The following is an 18116-nucleotide window of genomic DNA, read 5'->3' on the forward strand; positions in this document are numbered from 1 at the left end:
TCCCCGATTGAGTAAGTTTGCTGTGCTCTTGTCTTCTCTTTGGTATGCCCCGATTGCTTGAATACCTTAACTGGGGGGAATTTGCTTCAGCAGAGAGCAGAGTAGCTGCCAGGCTTGTGGCTACAAGCACACAGTTAATTGCATCACATCCGCAAGAGTGATCCAGCTGGGTGTGTGTAGCTATGTGGCTGTGTACTCTTTAGGTTTCTCTCTCTCCCTCTCTCTTTTTTTTCTCTCTCTCCCCTCCCTCTCTCCCTCCCTCCCTCTCTCTCTCTCCCCCCTCGCCCTCTCTCTCCTCCTCCTCTCGGTGAGTCTCTAGGTGAGTCAAAAGCAGCCCTGAATCAGGAAGTAGGATGCCGTGACAGACATTAGTAGGCAGAAGGAAATGGGCACCACCACCACACAATGTCACTATGTCTGCTGCTGCTCCTGTCCATGGTAACACAAGGACGAGAGGGAGGAGAGGCCACAGGGAAATGACCCCATCGTCGATCATGTTGCTGCTGGCTCTGACAGCCTGCCTAGCTGGGACTGGTAGGTATGGACTGTGGATTGGAAAGATCATTTGCCCTTACTGCTCATTGGAAACAGAGCTTTCATGGCTTTCTCTACTCTCCTACATTCACTCACTTTCCTTACCTGTCTGTTTTCTCTTGGTGTCTCTCTGTTCTGCTCTTTTTTTCAGTTTGCCTGAGAATGTAATAGTCTGCTGAAATGTGGTTTATATTGGCGGGTTGTGGCTGCTGAAATATGTGTGGACACGTTTTATGAAGAGATAGTGAAGGTTCTAGGCCTTTTGACTACATGGTATTCTATCCAGTAGGTCTGAGTAATCGCTGCTGTATGGTTACATGTGTCTTTGAGTTGCTTCACAATGCTTTCTGAAGTTGAATATTGGAATAGCTCTCCGAGAGCTTGTTCACTTCTATTCAAACGGATGTTATTGTCTTTGTACATCTCTGTTACATTTCAGTTGTGAAAGAGGCTGAGTTCACATCCCTTCTTGCAACGGGTAGTTAGTTACGAATGAGAAGAATCAGCTATAAACACAGTGAAACGTTGATGTTCCTGTTTCATTTCAAAAGACCCATCTTCACCGAAAGACCGAGAACATTGTGTTTTGTTAGTAGGAAAACCATTTGCAGAAACATTTTCGCAATGGCATTACCGTGGCCTAACGGCACAGTTTGTTCCCTCTGCGGTGTATGTTATCTCCATCTGTGTGATACTTCTTTTTAGTTTAAAGAGTCATAGAGTCTACTGCCAGTATATGTGCCTTGCCTTTTTCACTGTAACCACTGGCTGGTAACCAAGGGATATGTTCATTTGAAAGGGTTTTTAATGCCATGCCCATGCCTCCTCAACACATAGATTTTGAATTACACTGTACATGCCCAAACACTTACAGTAAGATGTGTCTGTGATGGTTCTTGGAATGTCCGGGGTTAACCTACACAAAGAAAGGTGCTATCTAGAACATAAAAGGGTTATCAGGCTGTCCCCATAGGAGAACCCTTTGAAGAACCCTTTTTGGTTCCAAGTAGAACACTTTTGGTTCCAGCTACAGAGGGTACCCCAAAGGGTTCTACCTGAAACCAAAACGGGTTCTCCTATGGGGACAGCTGAAGAACCCCTTTGGAACCCTTTTTTGGAAGAGTGTATGATACGTAGGCCCATTTAGTTAAACATGATAAAGGTCACAGCTCTCAACCCAAGTACACTACTGACAGGCCCAAACGGATTCACATCCAAAGATCTGATGACTGTTTAAACACCTTTTTCTGGGAAACAGTATCACACTGTCTGACTCAGTGTAGTTTGCACATAGTGGAGTCTTTCGTGGGTTTTCTATGAATCCCGAATATTCTAAATTGCATTAAAACTAGGGTGATGATTTTTCCCCTTGGCTCTCGTTATACAGTAGGCTTGAGGTCAGGTCGTGTTAAAAGGAAAAACTCTTGGCTCTCGTTATACAGTAGGCTAGAGGTCAGGTCGTGTTATAAGGAAAAACTCCTGGCCCTATGTTGCTTATCCATTGACTCTTTCATTCATTGTAGTGTTCTGCCAGGGTGATGAGGACACAAATACTGTTGAAGAAACACAAACAGAAAATGATGCTGGGTTCTCAGGTGAGCTTTAGCTGTTATCTGCTGTGCATACTCCTCCAACACAACCTGGTGGCAATAGCTCATAACTGTCCATTTCCAACGGGTTTGGCATTAGATGTGCTTGTGTTGATACTTTTTTCAATGTCCCCAGTGATCCCAACTGTAAGTGATGCTACCCCTACACCAGACTCATACCGATCATCTGAGAGTCCTTCAGGTGAGATTACACCTGTCTCCATAACACAATTCCATTACCTGATTTCCATCAGAGCCTTGCATGACAACAACAAAAAAGGCCCTCTGGTTTTTCATTTAATTTTATGTCATTTCAGAGGGATATGAGACTGAAGCTGAATCTGGTTCTGGATTCAGTCCAGGTGTCAATTCAGAAGGTATATTTCATCAGTACCTCAGCACTTTGTGACAACAGCTGATGTCAAAGGGGCGTTATAAAATAAACTGGATTGATTTGATTGATTGATTGAACACAAACAACAAAACGGATGTAGTGTTTAAGGAAACCGTGTGTTAGAAACGATTGTTGAGATGGTGAAAATAATTGCAGACAAGCAGGTGTTACATCTGTAGCAACACGATCAGTTTCCCACCGTGATGGTTCCTCTTCCAGGGGAGGATCAGCTCAAATCCTCTGAAGCACCACTGGAGGACAGTCTGAGTCTCACCTTCATCCTGGTTCCTGTTGTGCTGGTGGTCGTGATAATCGCCATGGTAGTGGGCGTAGTCATGATCAACCGCAGATGGAATCGGAAAGAAAAGAGCAATTCTGGTAAGTCATGAGAACTGTGCTATAGCTGGAAATATGTCCACATGATGAGAAGCAACAGGCGACATGACCCTTTTCTCATACACCATAACAGATCTGCTTATGACTAGATGTACTGTACAATTCAGTCGTCCTGTTCATTGCATGGGTACTTTACAACACTATGACGTGAAAAACTGTGAGTAGGGGTATGTTTAGCTTTGTGCATACTTATTTAGAATAGTGTGTAGGCTTACAGTTCTATACTCAACCACAATACAGTATACAATGTATGAGTGGATATTGTTAATGTACTTTGACATTACTTTATGAGATGGTGCACAATGTTGGCTATAATGATGGTTTCCTATTCCAGATAATGTAGAAGAGGATAAATATTTGCATGGTAGCGATGACACAGAAAACGTTCCAATGTAAGTATTGAACACTGCTCTATGAGTTATATAGTGCATTCTGAAAGTATTCAGACCCCTTGACTTTTTCCACATTTTGTTACATTACAGCCTTATTCTAAGATATATATATTTTTTTAAAGTGTATTTCCCTCATCAATCTACACACAATACCACATAATGACAAGGTGAAAACAGGTTTTTAGACATTTTAGCAAAAAACAGAAATACCTTATTTACATAAGTATATAGACCCTTTGCTATGAGACTCGAAATTGAGCTCAGGTACATCCTGTTTCCATTGATCATCCTTGAGATGTTTCTACAACTTGATTGGAGTCCACCTGTGGTAAATTCAATTGGTTGGACATGATTTGGAAAGGCATTGAAGGTCCACAAGAACACAGCAGAAATAACTAATGTAAACTGTGCTAATGTGTAGTGAGTTTCACTTACTGCCTAGTACACAAGGGTTCAAAACTGTTAACCTAAAAAAAACACTAAATAGATTCTTAAATGGAAGAGGTTTGGATCCACCAAGACTCTTCCTAGAGCTGGCCGCCCGGCCAAACTGAGCGATCAGGGGAGAAGGGCCAATGTCAGGGAGGTGACCAAGAACCCGATGGTCACTCTGACAGAGCTCCATAGTTCCTCTGTGGAGATGGGAGAACCTTCCAGAAGAACATCCATCTCTGCAGCACTCCACCAACCAGGCCTTTATGGTAGAGTGGCCAGACAGAAGCCACTCCTCAGTAAAAGGCACATGATAGCCCATTTGGAGTTTGCCAAACAGTACCTATAGGATTCTCAGACCATAATAAAAAGGATTCTCTGGTCTGATGAAACCAAGATTGAACTCTTTGTCCAGAATGCCAAGTGTCACGTCTGGAGGAAACCTGGCACCGTCCCTACGGTGAAGTATGGTGGTGGCAGCATCATGCTGTGGGGATGTTTTTAAGCGGCAGGGACTGGAAGACTAGTCAGGATTGAGGGAAAGATGAATGGAGAAAAGTACAGAGAGATCCTTGACGAAAACCTGCTCCAGAGTGCTCAGGACCTCAGACTGGGGCGAAGGTTCACCTTCCAACAGGACAATGACCCTAAGCACACAGCCAAGACAACGCAGGAGTGGCTACGGGACAAGTCTGAATGTCCTTGAGTGGCCCAGCCAGAGCCCGGACTTGAACCCGATCGAATATCTCTGGAGAGACCTAAAAATCCCCAAATACAGGTGTGCCAAGCTTGTAGCGTCATACCCAAGAAGACTCAAGGCTGTAATCACCGCCAAAGTTGTTTCAACAAAGTACTGAGTAAACGGTCTGAATACTTATGTAAATGTGATACTTTTTATAAATTTGCAAAGATGTCTAAAGAACGTTTTTTGCTTTGTCATTATGGGGTATTGTGTGCAGATTGATGAAGGGACACAACAATTTAATCAATTTTAGAATAAGGCTGTAACGTAACAAAATGTGGAAAAAGTCAAGGGGTCTGAATGCTTTCCGAATGCACTGTATCTAGGCTACTGCTGTCTTGACTGTGCTCTCTATACATTTCAAGTTGCAGTCACTCAAATTCGTAATAGGCGGTAAATCTGTTTCCTTGGTATGATTTTAACCTCACCCTTTCTCACCTCTGTTTGTTATTTTCTGTTTAGAAAGAAACACGTTGAGGAGTTTGAAACAGGAGTGTGTGTGTGTGTGTGTGTGTGTGTGTGTGTGTGTGTGTGTGTGTGTGTGTGTGTGTGTGTGTGTGTGTGTGTGTGTGTGTGTGTGTGTGTGTGTGTGTGTGTGTGTGTGTGTGTGTGTGTGTGTGTGTGTGTGTGTGTGTGTGTGTGTGCGTGCGTGCGTGCGTGCGTGCGTGCGCATGTGCTCTTTTCCTCAACAAGTTGTTTCACACAAACACACACACACCAGTCTCTCATATCTGACATAAAGTATATAGTCAAGAAGTATCATGTGTGATTCTAAGTGTTTACACATTAGCTTGAGAACTTACGAAAGAGCATTTCAGCAGAAATATGGCAAAGCTCAAGTTCCTCCTGCTATGATATGACACCCTGTCCCTGGTAACCAGCCTCCACGTGAGAATGTACAGTATGACTAAGGTATCTTTAGTGTCAGAGAAAGACTAACATAAAGGAAATAACCATCAAAAACAATCTCCTGTCAAAACTTTACACTGCACATGAATGCTCTCTCTGAGCCAATCATGTGTCCATGATGACTTCAGCGCATTGACAGAAAACTATAATCAATGACGAGAGCACCCTCCTGTGGGAATCAGCAATACTACCACTCAAATGGCCTTGAGTAGAAAATCATGTCAAACTATTGGAGGGAAGGACCATGCTTATTCAAATACAGTTTTGGGTGGAAATCAGTGGAAAACAGCATATTCCTACGGAGTTTAATTTGAGACCAGTACACCGTGTGAGAAACCCCTCAACTGTTTTGGATTGTCTTTATACCTCAACAGTGGATGTTTGTATTTTTTCCCCCTCTACACTCCCTTCATTTTAGTCCCTTTATTTTGTCATTTTCGAATGTCAAAACACTAATATGATGGGCTGGCTATGTTGGCTGTTTTCCAGGCCCATGTTTGAGGATGATGTCCCCTCTGTGTTGGAGCTGGAGATGGAAGACCTGGAACAGTGGATGAATAAAGATTGTGAGTCATCTAAAAAACACCAAGAGAAAATGTATGGCAGCCCACTAATAATTATCTTTGAAAATAATGTATAACTGGAACAATCTGAGCTGAGGCTGTATATCTTGTATGTTAGTTGGCAATGGTCGTCCTTGTTCTCCAAGCATTAGACTACTCTTGGTTCACAATAAGAAGATATGTCTGTTATGAACCCTGTTGACTACTCACTCCTGTTTTGTAATTGAAATGTGGACATATGTAAACACATGCCTTTCCCTGATAAACGCTACTGTGAAAACAGGTTGGTTGAGTGTAACTTTTCTCCAATAGAGGGCGCCATTGTATCCTTTATTACTGAGCCACTGCAAGTGTGACGATGGCGTTCATACATGGACTAGACTGGAGTCAATTCCTTTTATATGTGCACTTTAAATATCTAAGTACATACTGATAGGAAGCTATTCGTAGACTGTAAATGTCCATATTGTTTGTGATTTATGCAGGGATATTGTATTCGTCACATGAGCTGTCAATTCGTTTTTTTAGATGGAGTTCGAATGGACTCTGGACAAGGGATCTAACATGAGATCATGGTAAACATACACCTGTTATTTACTAACACTATAGTAGTCAACTCTACTGTACTTTGCTGTTTATGTAACAACGCTGCAGGATAAGATCATGGGCTCTATTCAATCTGCATCACTGAATCGTTACAGATTGCGCGATATAAATGTGAAGGTAATTCCAGATTGAGCCGACATAGGCAGCGTTTACCGTGAACGTAGTCTCCGCTAACGCGGAATATTGCGTTTACATTTCAATCACGCTTTAACGCTGAATATCTGTAATACGGATTGAATAGAGTCCACGGTGGTGACTGGTGAATGCGTCAGTCACACCCAGCAACTCAGGAACAGGGAGGGAGGACAAACAGCCTGGTGATGATATAATGTGTTGTCCTGGTGACATAATAACATGACCTGCTGCTGTTGACGTGGGTTGACCTGTCCTGCTGTTACTGTACATGAAACTCAAAAGTCTATCATTTGATTAAGAGAAAGGATCTAGGGTCAGTTTAGCCTTTTAGATCATAATTAATAAGATGGACATGGATGGGGAGACCTGATCCTAGATCAGTACACGTACTCTGTGACACTTTATAAATACAGGCCTTGGTCAGTGGAGGCTGCTGAGGGGAGGACGGCTCATAATAATGTCTCCAAGGGAGCAAATGGAATGGTATCAAACACTTGAAAACAACATGTTTGATGCAGTGGTGTAACTTTTGTTTTAGAAGTGGGAGGGACATTTTTATTTATTTATTTTTTATCCAGTCGGATTAACTCTCCAAACAGCCTACCCGACCGCTCGGAGGCGTCCGTTTTGTATCACATTCCAATGATAAAACTCGGGGGAACAAAAATGCAATTTCAGAATGTGGGGGGGACATGTCCCCTCTGTCCCCATTGAACGTTTTGCCCCTTGTTTTATGTGTTTGATACCATTCCACTTATTCCGCTCTAGTCATTACCAAGAGCCCGTCCTCCCCAATTAAGGTGCCACCAACCTGCAGGTACTATTAATAAAGCTGCCAGTTGAGGACTTGTGAGGCGTCTGTTTCTCAAACTAGACAATCTAATGTACTTGTTCTCTTGCTCAGTTGTGCACCGGGGCCTCCCACTCCTTTTTCTATTCTGGTTGGAGCCAGTTTGCGCTGTTCTGTAAAGGGAGTAGTACACAGCGCTGTACGAGATCTTCAGTTTCTTGGCAATTTCTAGCATGGAATAGTCTTCCTTCAGAACAAGAATAGACTGACAAATTTCAGAAGAAAGGTCTTTGTTTCTGGCCATTTTGAGCCTGTAATCGAACCCACAAATGCTGATGCTCCAGATACTCAACTAGTCTAAAGAAGGGCAGTTTTATTGCTTCTTTAATCAGAACAGCAGTTTTCAGCTGTGCTAACATAATTGCAAAAGGGTTTTCTAGTGATCAATTAGCCTTTTAAAATGAGAAACTTGGATTAGCTAACACAATGTGCCATTGGAACACAGGAGTGATGGTTGCTGATAATGGGCCTCTGTACACCAGCTACAATAGTCATTTACAACATTGACAATGTCTACACTGTATTTCTGATCAATTAGATGTTATTTTAATGGACAAAGAATGTGTTTTTCTTTCAAAACAGGGACATTTCTAAGTGACCCCAAACTTTTGAACGGTAGTGTACATACTCATCATGCGCAGGTATTTATCCTAAATTTAACTAGGAAAATCAGTTAAGAACAAATTCTTATTAACAATGACGGCCAAACCCAGACGACGCTGGGACAATTGTGCGCCGCCTTATGGGACTCCCAATCACAGCCAGATGCAATGCAGCCTGGATTGCAGTGACCCTTCTTGCACTGAGATGCAGTGTCTTAGACCGCTGCGCCACTCAGGAGCCCAATTTAGCAACAGTCATTTCTGTTTTTTTGGGGGGGTTGTGTATTTTACCCTGTTTTTCTCCCCAATTTCATGATATCCAATTGCGATTCAATTACGATCTTGTCTCATCGCTGCAACTCCCTAACGGGCTCGGGAGAGGCAAGGGTCGAGTCATGCGCCCCCAGAAACATGATCCGCCAAACCGCACTTCTTAACAACCGCCCGCCTAACCCGGAAGCCAGCTGCACCAATTTGTTGGAGGAAACACTGCTCAACTGACGACCAAAGTCAGCCTGCAGTCGCCCGGCCCACCACAACATTAATTTCTGTTCCCCCTGCATATCTTGTTTTGATACGTGGTGGCCACGCACACACACACACACACACACACACACACACACACACACACACACACACACACACACACACACACACACACACACACACATACAGATACACACACACACACACATACAGATACACACACACACACAAATACACACACACACACACAAATACAGATACAGAGCGAGACAGAGTCTCACATACTCCCACACATGCTTCTATTATCTCTCTGACACACACACTCACACACACAGAAATATACACATGACTGCACAAACACATGCCTCACTTACTGACATAAGGGCACACACACACACAGTGACTGCTGAACTCTGTCCCCTACTCCTCTGTACCCATCGTAACCTTCTAACCGTCTGAAGCAGGAAGAGTCCTGACATGTGTTAGCGATTACCACAGGCATGCATGGAAGTGTGGCGCAACAGGGCGTAGGGATGGCCCCTTGTTCTCTCTCTCAGAAAGGCTGGGAGGGTCAAGGTCCATTAGACTAGCTGTGAGCTCACGTCATTCACACACAGCTTTTTCCCCCCAGGGTTCTGTTGGTTTGCAGCGTGCCATAAGGGTGGAGGGTCATAGACTACTCTCAATTAACTGTGTAGGGCAGGCCTACTGTAGACCAGTGGAGGCTGGTGGGGGGAGCTATTTGGAGGACGGGCTCATTGTAATGGCTGGAATGTAATAAATGGAACGGTATAAAACACATCAAACATGGAAACCACATGTTTGACTCCGTTCCATGTATTCCCTTCCAGCCATTACAACGAGCCCGTCCTCCTATAGCTCCTCCCACCAGCCTCCACTGCTGTAGACAGCATGCCCTATTGTAGACCTACTGTAAGTACATAAAAATCAACTGTAAATATCTGTTGTTTCCAATGGGGGATTTATTGACAGTTTGGTGTAGACTAGAGGATCAACATGCCAGCTATTAATGTATCTGATTGTGAAATGACATCATTCTCATTCCTTCCCAAGGACATTTGGCTTGTGATACTGTAGGTCAGAGGGTCTGGTGTGACAACCAAACGACTGTTAAAACATCACGTCACTCCTTCCAATGAAGGATGTTATTCTATTGATTGTATGAACATGTACTGTACTGTAATCGCATGACCTCTCCCTGTCTGTCTGTCTCCTCTAGGCTAGTCCCTAAAGAGTCATGGAGTCAGTCAATTCTCTCTCCCAGCCGCCCTCTTGCTGTACTGCCGGTGACAAAGGACATTTCCCCATCGCAGGGAAGGACATTCTGTTACCCAGCAGCACTGTAGGCTTCTTCTGTTCATGTCGATGTCAAGGCAGCGTCATCAACCGACCACATTGACAACAAGAAAGCAACACCTCCACCAAGGTGACTGCAAAAAACAGGAAATGCTGAATTTATTTTCCATTTCAGCATAAACAAAAGACAAGTAACAATAAATGCACAAGTTAAACGTTTTTAGAACGTAACATCTTACAATCTGCACACTCCACCGTCAAATGTACTGTGGTATAGACTCTATTGAGAAACAGTGTGTGGCAATAGTCCTTTCACTACACGGGTCCTGATTGTGGTCGGCCTAATAATGAATGCTTTTTGCAACGCCATCAACTCAGTACTGTGCCTTTTAGTCATTGTTTCAAGTTCATATACACTTTTTATGTGATTGTTTTATTGTCTTTTGTATTCAGCTGTATTCATGCAGTGAGAGAGGAAGGAGTAAAACACAGGAGGTTGGTGGCACCTTAATTGAGGAGGATGCGCTCGGGGTAATGGCTGAAGCAGAATGAGTGGAATGGTATCAAATACATCAGACACTTGGTTTCCATGCGTTTGATGCCATTCCATTCGCTCCGTTACAGCCATTATTATGAGCTGTCCTCCCTTCAGCAGCCTCCTATGGAGTAAAAACTATTAGACTATTGCTGAAAGCAGGTGTCGTTAGCCATGTTCTGACACCCAGACAACAATATCAGAACTTGACCTCCAAAGATCCTACAGGCCCTCCCCTTTACAACATAAACATATATTCCATGCCCACAGTAAAGCCATACCAGGTGGTATATACCATTATTCCAACGGCCAACTAACCCAGTCCCATGATAGATATGATGGCTCTAACCCAGTCCCATGATAGATATGATGGCTTAAAACCAATCCCATGATAGATATGATGGCTTAAAACCAATCCCATGATAGCTATGATGGCTCTAACCCAGTCCCATGATAGCTATGATGGCTCTAACCCAGTCCCATGATAGATATGATGGCTCTAACCCAGTCCCATGATAGATATGATGGCTTAAAACCAATCCCATGATAGATATGATGGCTTAAAACCAATCCCATGATAGATATGATGGCTTAAAACCAATCCCATGATAGATATGATGGCTTTAACCCAGTCCCATGATAGCTATGATGGCTCTAACCCAGTCCCATGATAGATATGATGGGTTTAATCCAATCCCATGATAGATATGATGGCTCAACAAATGTTTATGCTAAAGACTAGCTAGTGTCTCCTCCTCTCCTCTGCTCTGTTCCTTCTGGTTGTAGTACACAGACTGCACGTGGATCTGTCTCTCTTTCACTCTCTCTCTCTCTCTGTCTCTCTCTTTGTCTCTCTCTGTCTCTCTCTCTCACAAACTCCGACTCTAATTACAAAACCCTGCCTATTGTTTTATGCATGAGATAACTGAGAACTGCTGGCACACTGCTTTGCTTTGGTTCATGCGCATCACGCAATGCTAAAGCTCTTTAGAATTCAAGAGGGATTAGGGAAGGTAATTTCTGAGATAGTCTGTGAGATATTTTCACAGAGTGCAAATTTCAGTTGGGTTGTTGTATACAGTTACTGTCTTGTGAGGTTTTGTTTTCCATGATTTTCTTTGAGAAACAGTATTTCACAATTACTGTCATTCCTTCCTAAGCATGTCATTCCTGTTGATGGTACACTGTCTTTCATTGGTTGAATATGTTTTTCCTCCAATGATAGTGGTGTTGTTGATATGCAATCTGAATCTACAAATTCTCGTCACATCGATGTATAAATGTTATGTTCAGCTCTATGTGACAGATAGTCAGTATTTTTGCAGTAACTTTCATTGTAAATATGTGGAAGATATATTTTTTACTCGCATGTATATTTTTTAAATGTGTAAATTGTACTTGATTTGATACAAATATTGATATTTGCTTATGGTCATAGGAGTGAATTTGGTCCCTCAATCTCTGTTAGGTCCTCATACTTGTCAGTAATCCAAGTGTTACAGCAGTAGTTCTTGTAGTAAAGAGTAATAATTTCAACAAGGAACCAACTGTCCGGCCAATATATTTGCATATTTGTAAATCATCAATAAATCTGTGACGCGCTATTTTGTTTGTGTGCGTGTGCCTATTAATGTGTACCACTTCGTCTGTCCCTGTATGCGTCACAGGAGGTTGGTGGCGCCTTAATTGGGGAGGACGGACTCGTGGTAATGGCTGGAGTGGAATAGGTGTAACGCTATCAAACACATGAAACACATGGTTTCCATGTGCTTTATGCCATTCCATATGCTCCGTTACAGCCATTATTATGAGCCGTCCTCCCCTCAGCAGCCTCCACTGGTGTGCGTGTGTGGTAGAGCCAGAAACCCATCCCCCATCCCCCTCTCTCTACCCTCTCTTCCCTCCATATACCTGATGGACACTCATTGGATGGTAATGGAATTCATATTAAAGGAGGCTGGCGAAGAGCAGCAAGGACAGATATCCTGGAAAGCAATGCATATCAATAAGGAATAAACGCCAGGAGAGATGGACTCGCTATTCTCCCTCCTCTCTCTCTCTCTCGTTACATCATTACCAATGTACTGTCTGAAACTACCGCTCAAGGTCTCCCACCAGTGTTTCTGCTTTTCACCTGGACAGTTACAGTGCCAGTATATGGCATATAAACATGTTTTATCTCTTTAGATCATTGAAACATCCGTTTTTTGATGAGTGTCTGGAGGAGACCTGTAAAAGTCATTTAAGAAGTCTATATATCTACTTTATAAATATGTCTTGAATGAAGGAGGTTGGGGGGGGGGGGGGGGGGGGTCAGGACGGAGACAGATGTTAATGTGTCTCCTCCATATTTTTTCAATATAAATATAAAAAAATTAACATTTGATTAAAAACAAAAATCTGTCTTGTCAGATATATCTGATATAGTTTGGGCTCCCGAGTGGTGCAGCGGTCTAGGGCACAGTATCTCTGTGAAAGAGGCGTCACTACAATCCCTGGTTCGAGTCCAGGCTTTATCACATCCGGCCGTGATTGGGAGTCCCATAGGGTGGCATACACTTGACCCAGCGTCGTCCGGGGTAGGCCGTCATTGTAAATAAGAATTTGTTCTTAACTGACTTGCCAAGTGAAATAAATAAATAAACATGTAGTTGATATAGCACTGCACGTATTGGTACTCTACTGCACACCCCAGGGAAAGTGTGCCCCTAAACACAGACCTAATATTACTTCACCTGATTCTGAACTTACTGTAATTATTAACAGTTGAAATGCAAAACTGATCACAGATGAGCTAATAACTATTATACTACCACATATTACACTGGACTGGTAGTTGGCCTCAGACTGCTTCATATGTAACCTTCATGACAGTGGTGTATGGTAGGTGACCTCAGACTGCTTCATATGTAACCTTCATGACAGCGGTGTGTGCTAGGTGACCTCAGACTGCTTCATATGTAACCTTCATGACAGCGGTGTAAGGTAGTTGGCCTCAGACTACTTCATATGTAACCTTCATGACAGCGGTGTATGCTTAAAAATGTTCATTTCCAGGGCTGTGAGCATTGTTCTCACAGTCAGAGCTAGATTCTGGTTGCACTGGTTTGTGTCGTGTCTTTGTACGTAGCAGAAAGGGCCGCTCAAAAAGGTGATCTGACACAACCTAAACATAAGCCTAAGCCTAATGTTGACGCTCACTGATATCAGACAATGGCCACTTAAAATAAACAGATGAGATAATCCAAAGAGATAGGATACAAGCCAAGATGACAAGACAACTTCTTGTGCGTGAGAAAAATAGAAGACAAGATGATTAGCTGGAAGAGTTCTTCTGAGAATTGGGTCAACTTGCAAATAACTTTTCTTTATACAAACGATACAGTATCTATTCATGGGAAACTAAGAAGTGAATCTTCAGACTGATGAATGACGGTTCACAGAGATAGATACATCTCTCTGACATATCAATACATTCATCAAGTCAGCCTTCTGTTTTGTCCGTGTTCATTCTGCCCTGCCAGAGCAGAAAAATATATTTATCTGAAATCCCATGAAATCTGTGATATCAACACTGTACATTCAATTCAAATGCCATACCAGGTTTCTGTTTCTCTCTCTGTGTTCACTATCCTCAGTCTGTTCTGCCCTTTATTGGATCCATGGCTTACTGTACTGCACTGTATCATTATCTGGCCTGAGCCATTGTTACTGTCACCTCCAATCAATTCTCTCTCTCAGCCACACAGTCAGCCATGTTTTCCTTTTCCAGAGAGGCTGCGGTGTTCTGAGGCGACCTCTTTCTCATCCCTTCATCTTTCTGTTTGTGTGTGGCTTATCTATGCTACCTACTACACTGAACCAGTGGGCAGAGGGTAATCACACACAGCCACAGCACACACCGGGGAAACAGACGTGTGTGTGTGTGTGTGAAACAGAGAAAGTGTGTGTGTGTGGTATCACATCTATGATAGTGACACACTTTGCCTCCAGGCCTAGGCCCTCTTGACGAGTCGTGTCCGGCGAGAAGAGAAAAGCCCCCTTCCTTCCCGCACTCATCATCAAAGATATGAGATCTCACACTGCACTATGCTGCTGCTGTGTGTGGCACAGCACGCCCGATGAGCAACACATGATCCTTTCCCGGCAATACTGGGTTAACCCTTCCATTCACAGCAAGAAACCCTGATGCAGCCAACTGAGCTACAGTGGGGCAAAAAAGTATTTAGTCAGCCACCAATTGTGCAAGTTCTCCCACTTAAAAAGATGAGAGAGGCCTGTAATTTTCATCATAGGTACACTTCAACTATGACAGACAAAATTAGAAAAAAAAAAACAGAAAATCACATTGTAGGATTTTTAAAGAATCATTTGCAAATTATGGTGGAAAATAAGTATTTGGTCAATAACAAAAGTTTATCTCAATACTTTGTTATATACCCTTTGTTGGCAATGACAGAGGTCAAACGTTTTCTGTAAGTCTTCACAAGGTTTTCACACACTGTTGCTGGTATTTTGGCCCATTCCTCCATGCAGATCTCCTCTAGAGCAGTGATGTTTTGGGGCTGTTGCTGGGCAACACAGACTTTCAACTCCCTCCAAAGATTTTCTATGGGGTTGAGATCTGGACTCCAGGACCTTGAAATGCTTCTTACGAAGCCACTCCTTCGTTGCCCGGGCGGTGTGTTTTGGATCATTGTCATGCTGAAAGACCCAGCCACGTTTCATCTTCAATGCCCTTGCTGATGGAAGGAGGTTTCACTCAAAATCTCACGATACATGGCCCCATTCATTCTTTCCTTTACACGGATCAGTCGTCCTGGTCCCTTTGCAGAAAAACAGCCCCAAAGCATGATGCTTCACAGTAGGTATGGTGTTCTTTGGATGCAACTCAGCATTCTTTGTCCTCCAAACACGACGAGTTGAGTTTTTACCAAAAAGTTCTATTTTGGTTTCATCTGACCATATGACATTCTCCCAATCTTCTTCGGGATCATCCAAATGCTCTCTAGCAAACTTCAGACGGGCCTGGCATGTACTGGCTTAAGCAGGGGGACACGTCTGGCACTGCAGGATTTGAGTCCCTGGCGGCGTAGTGTGTTACTGATGGTAGGCTTTGTTACTTTGGTCCCAGCTCTCTGCAGGTCATTCACTAGGTCCCCCTGTGTGGTTCTGGGATTTTTGCTCACCGTTCTTGTGATCATTTTGACCCCACGGGGTGAAATCTTGCGTGGAGCCCCAGATCGAGGGAGATTATCAGTGGTCTTGTATGTCTTCCATTTCCTAATAATTGCTCCCACAGTTGATTTCTTCAAACCAAGCTGCTTACCTATTGCAGATTCAGTCTTCCCAGCCTAGTGCAGGTCTACAATTTTGTTTCTGGTGTCCTTTGACAGCTCTTTGGTCTTGGCCATAGTGGAGTTTGGAGTGTGACTGTTTGAGGTTGTGGACAGGTGTCTTTTATACTGATAACAAGTTCAAACAGGTGCCATTAATACAGGTAACGAGTGGAGGACAGAGGAGCCTCTTAAAGAAGAAGTTACAGGTCTGTGAGAGCCAGAAATCTTGCTTGTTTGTAGGTGACCAAATACTTATTTTCCACCATAATTTGCAAATAAATTCATTACAAATCCTCGAATGTGATTTTCTGGATTTTTTTTTCTAATTTTGTCTGTCATAGTTGAAGTGTACCTATGATGAAAATTACAGGCCTCTCTCATCTTTTTAAGTGGGAGAACTTGCACAATTGGTGGCTGACTAAATACTTTTTTGCCCCACTGTATATTCTTCCTCTGTGAGCTCATTTAACTACTGCACAGGGAAAGGCCTATACAAACAATACCGATGTCATCTTCCCTAATGTACAGAGTAAGAGCTGTCTTTCCCTATGGTCATGTTGGCAGTTGTAAGGGCTTGACCTCAGAGTAATGGTTTAATCTAGTCAAAACAGAGCAAAGAAGTTTCCTGAATGTGGGAAAGCTTTGTATTATTAAGATGAAACCCACTTTCCATCCATCATTACACAGACTAGCCACATGACCACCATCCAACCTAATGGTCAGCAGACAACAGCAGTTCTCCATCACTGACTGTGACCCTCTATTTCTCAACACAGCAGCCTATCAATGGACATTGGGTGTGTGTCAAACTATGAACTCCGCGGGCCTGGAAATACCTCGGTGCAAGTCGAGACTCAGTTCAGACTTTGTGAGCGAGATGAAAGACATCTGGGATTTGTCATTGGTCTTTAAAAAACATATGATGCAAATAGAATGGGAAGCCTTGTCTATTTCTGAGAGCGGAGTTATGATTTGTAAGAAAATGGCACAATGAGAATGCACAGGCCAGTGTCTTAACAGCCAAACGTGGCTGAACACTCTCCAGCAGCACTGGTCTGGATGCTAGTGGTGGATCAGTCATAGAAACAGATGGAAGCCATTTGTTGTGTTTTCCCCCCTCTGTAGCTGTGGTCTGGACAGCCTAGCCTAGGCTCCATGTTAATCGGAGTAATGTGTGCAGTTATGTGAGGAATATCGCTGTGTAAATTGAGAATCGTCACAGCAATAAGCTGTCCTGTTGTGTCCCTGTCCAGAGGTTTAACATACAGAGCTGACATTCTATCATTGATGGATTCCTGCCGTATTCTAAATGTTCCACGGAGCCTTGGTCTGTCCCGAGACATATAGGATGTTAACGTTATTAATTTCCCCTCATATTCCGTGACTCTATGTTGTCCGATGCAATGTGGTCTAAACATATAACTCCAACAAAGCCTTTGGTATTTCAATGTGAAACTAATATGACCATACTGATTCCTCTGCCTTTGTCTGGATACTCAAATCAACCTAATGTACTATTAGAATATGAAGACAGACAAGTCAGAGGGACTTTTCAATTTCCACATAAGGATTCCCTGCGTGTGGACGTTTCAACTGCCAGGCTGCTCTGCTATCCACAGAGGCTCTTAGTTTATTTGTGTCTGCATGGCCTGGAAAAGCTCTCCCTCACTCACTCTCACTCTGAGGCATATTTTTCAGCTTTCGTTGGCTCAGTGCCAGTGTCAATTCCATGCTCTTCAGAATCACATTCTTTGGCGCTTAGTGATATCTCAGGCCTTCAGACTAGCTCCCCCTGGCAGATTAAGATACAGGACATGGAAATGACCGTAAAACAAAGCAAAACAATGCCGGGCACACAGCCGCTTCGCTTCAGTGCTGTGCTAGACACTGGTCCAGGAAATAGCGTTATGCTCAAATTGGTTGGTATGAATCTCCTGGGTTTTTCACACAGATGCATTTCAAGTTTCAAGTTGTATTAGTCATATGTACTGGATACACATGGTATACACCATCCAACGAAATGCAACAACAATAAAAAATAATAAAAGATACAAACATAAAGCGCACAATCTCACACACACACTTTGTATGAAATATAAGAAACAGTAGCTAATAGACTGGACCAATTATATGAAAACAATCATATTCATTATAATAACTACCCTACACAGTACAGGTTCAAGCAACTATTTCGGACGTAACATGTTTGCGTCGTTCTAAAAAAAATAATGTTTTGGCATCGTCATCATGCTGCGACTACCAACTCTCTACTAGTCAGTGAACGGAGAACCGAGA

General features: G+C 43.0%; 1 protein-coding gene across 3 annotated transcripts; it reads left to right on the forward strand.

The window, feature by feature from the left end:
- Positions 1–372: 372 nt before the first annotated feature.
- Positions 373–12053, forward strand: LOC120051997 (transmembrane protein 154-like). 3 transcript variants are annotated; one of them, XM_038998877.1, is made up of 8 exons: positions 373–534; positions 2058–2129; positions 2260–2325; positions 2441–2500; positions 2737–2895; positions 3248–3305; positions 5878–5954; positions 9871–12053. In XM_038998877.1, exons 1-8 carry the CDS (start codon positions 414–416, stop codon positions 9873–9875), a joined length of 618 nt encoding a protein of 205 aa, XP_038854805.1. In that variant the 5' UTR covers positions 373–413; the 3' UTR covers positions 9876–12053. The 3 variants fall into 3 exon arrangements, with proteins under 3 accessions (XP_038854805.1, XP_038854804.1, XP_038854806.1); XM_038998876.1 differs by lacking the exon at positions 9871–12053 and having other exon boundaries at positions 5878–6203; XM_038998878.1 differs by lacking the exons at positions 2058–2129; positions 9871–12053 and having other exon boundaries at positions 5878–6203.
- Positions 12054–18116: the final 6063 nt, after the last annotated feature.

This window comes from Salvelinus namaycush, chromosome 8 (genome assembly GCF_016432855.1).
Source record: "Salvelinus namaycush isolate Seneca chromosome 8, SaNama_1.0, whole genome shotgun sequence".
In the NCBI taxonomy this organism is placed as follows: Eukaryota; Metazoa; Chordata; class Actinopteri; order Salmoniformes; family Salmonidae; genus Salvelinus; species Salvelinus namaycush.